The sequence below is a fragment of the Macrobrachium rosenbergii genome, chromosome 44 (genome assembly GCF_040412425.1).
Source record: "Macrobrachium rosenbergii isolate ZJJX-2024 chromosome 44, ASM4041242v1, whole genome shotgun sequence".
Taxonomy (NCBI): Eukaryota; Metazoa; Arthropoda; class Malacostraca; order Decapoda; family Palaemonidae; genus Macrobrachium; species Macrobrachium rosenbergii.
The window spans coordinates 39859647-39866321 of NC_089784.1; the positions used below are offsets into that span (position 1 = coordinate 39859647).

At 34.8% G+C, this 6675-nt stretch overlaps 2 protein-coding genes across 2 annotated transcripts; one reads left to right on the forward strand and one right to left on the reverse strand.

Moving 5' to 3' along the window:
* Positions 1–266: 266 nt before the first annotated feature.
* LOC136829195 (cuticle protein AMP1A-like) lies at positions 267–2507 on the reverse strand. The gene is made up of 3 exons (XM_067087509.1): positions 1780–2507; positions 1184–1452; positions 267–558 (listed from the first exon to the last, which is right to left on the reverse strand). The coding sequence occupies exons 1-3, from the start codon at positions 1786–1788 to the stop codon at positions 339–341; spliced, it is 498 nt and encodes a 165-aa protein (XP_066943610.1). The 5' UTR covers positions 1789–2507; the 3' UTR covers positions 267–338.
* A 1231-nt stretch (positions 2508–3738) lies between these two features.
* LOC136829194 (cuticle protein AMP1A-like) lies at positions 3739–5984 on the forward strand. The gene is made up of 3 exons (XM_067087508.1): positions 3739–4615; positions 4994–5268; positions 5699–5984. The coding sequence occupies exons 1-3, from the start codon at positions 4607–4609 to the stop codon at positions 5919–5921; spliced, it is 507 nt and encodes a 168-aa protein (XP_066943609.1). The 5' UTR covers positions 3739–4606; the 3' UTR covers positions 5922–5984.
* The last annotated feature ends 691 nt before the right edge of the window (positions 5985–6675 follow it).

The following is a 6675-nucleotide window of genomic DNA, read 5'->3' on the forward strand; positions in this document are numbered from 1 at the left end:
TGGATTATGGAGCTGTTTTCGGAGTCCTGTGAATTAATGAGTTTCGGAGTTCTTATGAACTTGTTCCATCAGGTAATTTTGCCTTGTTTCCTTTTAATATTCAGGAGAAAGTTAAATCAAATGAGAAACATGAAAAATTATATATTCATTTATTCAGATTATTTATTTAATTTTTTTCTTGCATTTAATCTTTTGAATTTATTTCAGTAACCAGCTTTTTATTTATTTATTTTTTCTGGGCTAGGTTATTTAAAAAGTTATGAATTTCAGCTTTATTGAAGTTATATAAATTACACATAAATATGGGATAATATGCAATTGGTATATATGAAAGCGTGTTACTGAGGTGCTCCATAGGACGTAGCTGGTGCCTCCCGTGAGTCATCACGGGCACGACGGGCGTCTTCTGAGGCAGCGAAGGCGATCTGGTCGAGGACGAACTGGGGGATTGGGTGCGGGAATTCGGGAGCCACCGGCAAGAGGTCGGACTGGGGTTGGTATCCGTTTTCATTCGCTACGAACTTCACAAGGACTTCGGTGCCATCAGGAGCGGTGTATCTGTGGTGGCAAATGAATATTAGAGTAAGCGAGGATTACATCTTGTGTGTAAGAAACCAACAGATATTTTAGAATTATTATTCATCAAGAGCAAACATGCTTCTGGAACAGCACAGAAGGCTTCCAAAAGAATGGATAACCACACTTGGAAAAATTAACAAGAAAAAATAGATGAAGCTGAGTTCATCCAAATGTTTATAGTCAACAATCTGTACATAATCAGTTATATGGGGATATAAATAAATCAGTAAACACATAAATAAATAACTCATCAGCGTTACCATCACCTCCAACGCTGCATGAGGCAAAGGGCTTAAAAAGTAATTAATTAATTAACTGATTAATTAATAATTTACTTATTTATTTATTTTATTCATTTTTTTATTTATTTATTTATTCATTTATCTATTTATTTATTTACATATTTATTTATTTGTACTTTTGTGAGCCACGAAGTAAAATGAAAGAAAACACGAAATAGTTAAGTGATATTTCGCGTACCTCACTTGAAAATAAATAAATGAATGGATACAGGTTTACTTGGATGTCTAGTATGCTTGATTGTACAGTCAAGCCAGGAAACTAAATTTCAAGATGTCACTTATGATAAGCAGATATTACTCACGAATATTGTCCAGCTTGAATGACGGCGCCAGTCTCGGCTTCCGGGGAACCAGCCTTGGCGAAGTGGATTCCGTTTTCAGCTTCGAATTCGACGTTGAACCTTCCGTCTTCTTCCATGACTCTTTCGTCCTTAAGGATGGCCACACGTTCCCCGGAGTCATCTCTGTGGACTACCACTCGCTCACGGACCTCCTCGGAGGAATCGGCAGGGGCTGCATAGTTGTATTGCGGGGCAGCAAGTGCCACGGCATAGAGGGCAGCAAAGACGATCTGTTAGAACAGAAAACTTTGAATGAAGGATAAAGGAAAATAAAAAGAAGAGAGAGAGAGAGAGAGAGAGAGAGAGAGAGAGAGAGAGAGAGAGAGAGAGAGAGAGAGAGAGAGAGAGAGAGAGAGATGTAGGTTTTATTAAGCTGCAGTCTAGTTGAGATTCTAATGCTGGAGTCATGTTAGTAAAGCCTAGAAAATTCAAATGATTTTTGTCCTTTTTCTAAAATCACTGACTGCTAAGTGTTTAGCTTTGTCTGCCATAGTCTGCTACAACAGATTCCTCACAAAATTTCCAAGACTCTTGAATACACTTGAGATGAAACTCACAAACTTCATGTTGGAGAAGCAAAGAAGAACTGTTGCTGAAACGTTGTCAGTGAAACCTTATATACTATCGAAACTGCTACAGTGCAAGGTTAAATGCTCTATTTCATCAGCATTCTCAGCTACTCTAATACTAGCCTGCTGAAGTCCTTGAGAGTAACCTTGCTCTAAAACATTTTCCTATGCCAAAGGACAAAAAGTCAGTCCCTGTATCACAGAACTTGTTTTCCCTTTAAGACCTGTTGCTTCAGCTAATTATGTCTCAAGGCTAACTACCATTTAACCGCCATAGACTCAGAAACACCAGAGCGTCTCTAGTAGATTTGATATCATATAAAAGTCCCCTGAAGACGCCATAAAGTAAGAGTTAACGAGATTTATGGAAGTGATATGCTCGCCCCGATGATTTTGTCGTACAGTTTTAATGAATATCTCTTTTTCCTCTTAAATGCTTTTTTTTTTTTTTACAGAGTCCGTTTTCTTTTTTTCTGGAAATCGCAAACCACTAACGCTCATAAAAGGACACGAGACTGCTGATAACGTTATCTCAATTATGAACCAAATGCAAAATCTTTTATGTCTTTTTCGCTGGTACACAAATCTATCCCAGAAACTTAGCCTTCATTTCCATAACCTTGAAAATTTTCTCTCTTCTCATCAGCTTCTTGTAAACAAGAAATAATTATACCATACCTTATGATGCATACAAATATGTGATGGGTCACAGTCATCAGTTCTATGGAAATACAAGGGCTTAAGAATTATAAGAATTATACTGTTTTATTCTTCCATCTATTTCTCAGCAGTGGAATTACGACGAATTGTTGAGATTGTAGATAGGTTCCTTAATCATTATCAAATTCTAATGATAAAGATAAGAACTTTTTCAAACCGCTATCTTAACCGTAAAGGGATGACATTTCCTCTCCCTTTTCGTGGATTTAATTTTGACTTTATACAAACTATTAAATTGTGCTGTCTCTCAGTGCATAACCAAAGGTAAAGTAAACTAACACAGCTCAAAAATGGTGGAATAAAAGACCGTTGATGTACAGGCACCACTTACCATTGATTTGCCTAGAATTTTTCTTACATGCGTTCAATGCTTCGACCTATTTTTCATTCAAATAGCTCGCTTTTATTAAACAGGAAATAGAAAGATATCAGATTACTAAGGGCAATCTGTTTAACCAGGTATAGGCTCATAGCATTACCTATACTTTATAAACATTAATTCTACTGATAATATAATCATCTCTTGTCGTCGATATTCTGTTAAGTTATCTTTCCTCTTACAATTTAAAGTAGCCGATCGTCTTATCATTTCTACTCCACGTCTCTAAAGGTAGGACGACCGCTTAATGCAGAATTCAGTTCACCCAGCAATGAGGTTTCGTGGCATCTGGATAGCTACCTAATGTAAAATTCAGTTCACCTGGCATTAAAGTACCTCTGTCTCGTCTGGGGACAAGATTTTTGTTGAAGGACGTGGATCAGGGGACTGCAGCACTTCTTGCCCACACCCGTTTGGAAGAAGAAGGGGGGGAGGAAGAAAAAGCAGTCTACAATCATTTGCTTCATGAGATTTTCATATATATATATATATATATATATATATATATATATATATATATATATATATATATATATATATATATATATATACATATATATATACATATATATATACATATATATATATATATATATATATATATATATATATATATATATATATATATATATATATATATATATATATATATATATATATATATATATATATATATATACAGTATATATATTAGGAGGGAAATACATACTGATATTAAAATAGTTATTGCATGAGTCTTTGTATTTTCAGCCTTTCTTATATAGATAACACTTTACGAGAGCAAAACGAATTTTTCATAAATATTTGACATTCAATATTGATTTCCCTTAACTATTTTTCCTCTTCTTATTTTATAAAATTCTATAAAAAAAACCTTGAAATTCAGCTTGGAAAATAAACATTAATAGTATTTCACTTAATTATCATCAGAGGATCATTTGCCATAATCAGTGGTGTAATATTGATATTTATAAATTTCTATTTGTAAATAATTCAGAAACGTTAATATACACCGATAAAATTAGTAAAAATATATGGATATTTTATGATTGCCTTGAGAGAGTTTGATACTTTCTAAATAGCGTTTTAATGCTGAAATATTTTCAAGGTATGAAAGATTCACTTCACACTTAGAGAAGCCCAGATTAAAGACAATTGAAAAAATGCAATGTTGCTGGTGTTAACATTTTGCTGAGAGAGAGAGTGCAGATATTATGATATCCATCGCTTCGTATTAGATCACATCACTGAAAATGACAAATTATAAAGAGTTACAGCCGTTAGTCTCTGTATATGCTTAGCTTTAGATTATTCATCGTGTGCGAAGAGATGTATGCTGTCAAATCTTAGCAACCGGATTTGGCGCGAAAACTATTCAGGTTTAAGGTGATCATTTGCTCATTAAATTATGTGGCAGGCTTTAAATGCTAAAAGCAGTCTTATCGCCGCTTTGCTTTACGATGTGCCTGGCATTTTCTTGTCTCATGTTGTAGTTCATCAAAATATGCAGTTTTTTATGCACTGACAGCAGCGTACGTCATCTGCTTTTTTTTTTAAGGATAGTATCCAGGTCAATAGTGAAAGGTAAAAATCATAATCCAAGGGCACGACCTTCCGGTTTTGCTCGAGATGGGCTGTTGCACACGAGGGGCACTTGCTATTTAATAGGAAGCATCTTACAATGTATCATCAGAAGTCCTGTATCCACCGACTAACATGAAGTTCGTAAGTAATTCAGAAAAGTTAATGAATTTTGAAAGGTATGCGATTATTGCAAACTGTTTAAATTGCATTTAGACAGCTTCGACTTTCTAAACTTATGTGAATGAAAATAAGTTACTTCGCATGATTTGGGGAGAAAAGCTCATGAGCATGTGTGGGACAGAAATTGAAAACATTGCCATTTTTAATTAGTAAATGTGTTCTTGCTCAAATGAATGAAAAACTTATACTTCTTTCATCTCAACTTCGCTTGCTTGGCTCTGAACAATTAAAGTTGATCTTGCAGTATTCAAGTAAATTATTTATTGAATAAATTTTCAAAACAGGAGACTCATCGCTTCGTAGGTAAACATACTACTTGAAGCTTTCTATTGCTTTCAGCTCATCTGCACTGTGCTTGCTGCTGTGGCCATTGCTGCGCCACAGTACAACTACCAAGCCCCTGCTGCTTCCTCGGAGGAAGACTCGAATGAACGGGTGGTGGTCCACCAGAGGGACGACTCCGGTGAACGTGTGGCCATCCTGAGGGACGAGAGGGTCATGGAAGAAGATGGACGCTTCAACGTCGAGTTTGAAGCTGCAAATGGCATCCACTTTGCCAAAGCTGGCTCTCCTGAGACCGAAAGTGGTGCCATCATCCAGGCTGGACAGTACTCGTAAGTGTTCGTGAGTTGTTCACGCGCAGGTCACGGAAGTAATCATATTTCTCAGTCTTCTTTCCCTCTCTGAGAAAAAGTCATCATCGACTCTAATTTCTGATATGTCTTGAATAGTAACTGTTTAACCTGCAAGTAGATTAACAGCATTTTAAGGGATTGTAGGGGAGTGACAGTTCTCTCGCTTGCCATTGTGATCAATGTGCAACGGCTACGAAAATTTTCAGGTAATACTGGGAAAAATCCCACGAAATGTAATGTCAAATGTGTAAAAAAGAAAGGAGAACGAAGAAAATAGAAAATGAAAAATAAACAGGATAAAATAAAAGTAGATAAAGGCACATTAAACTAATAGAATTGCTATCCTTTAAACTCGTACATGTAATTGCAACAAAGGCAGATAATGTTTTGGTAACTTCATAATCCATAGGTACACTGCTCCTGACGGTACAGAAGTTCTCGTGAAGTTCGTTGCCAATGAAAATGGATACCAGCCAGAGTCTGACCTCCTGCCGGTGGCTCCTGAATTCCCCCACCCAATTCCACAGTTCGTCCTCGACCAGATCGCCTTCGCCGAAGAACAACGCGCCCGCGGTGTCCGTTTCGACGATTCTGTGGAAGAGCCATCCGCGTCCTATGGAGCCCCTCAGTAGTCATTCAACCGGCCAGATAGAGATTACTCCACCTGCAGCATGATATTATACAAACTGTTTACTTCTTTCATCTATTTATATTTATTATATTCAAGAATATGAATTTGACTCAGTAGTATGTTTTAATTTCCCCGACTATTGCACTGGAAAAAAAACAAGCTGTCACTAACGACAAAAATAGCTTATCAGTAATTATATATATACAATATATATACATTATATATAGATATTATGTATATATATATATATATATATATATATATATATTATATATATATATATATATATATATATATATATATGGGTATTGTAAGCAACCAAATTGGGCACTGTGGCTGAGCAGAACAATGCCTAGCTATTGTTGGCAGGTTTGTGGAGTTCTCCACGCCAGAGCCCACCAGTTCACCCAGCTGTGGTCAAGAAAAAAAAAAGATGGTCTAGCAACTTCACCCTTAAAGACTTGCTGAAAATCAGAGGACTGTAATATAATACACACACACACACATATATATATATATATATATATATATATATATATATATATATATATATATATATATATATATATATATATATATATATATATATATATATATATATATATATATATATATATATATATATATATATATATATATATATATATATATATATAGTGTTTTATGGGCCTTTTATCTTCATATTATATATATATATATATATATATATATATATATATATATATATATATATATATATATATATATATATATAT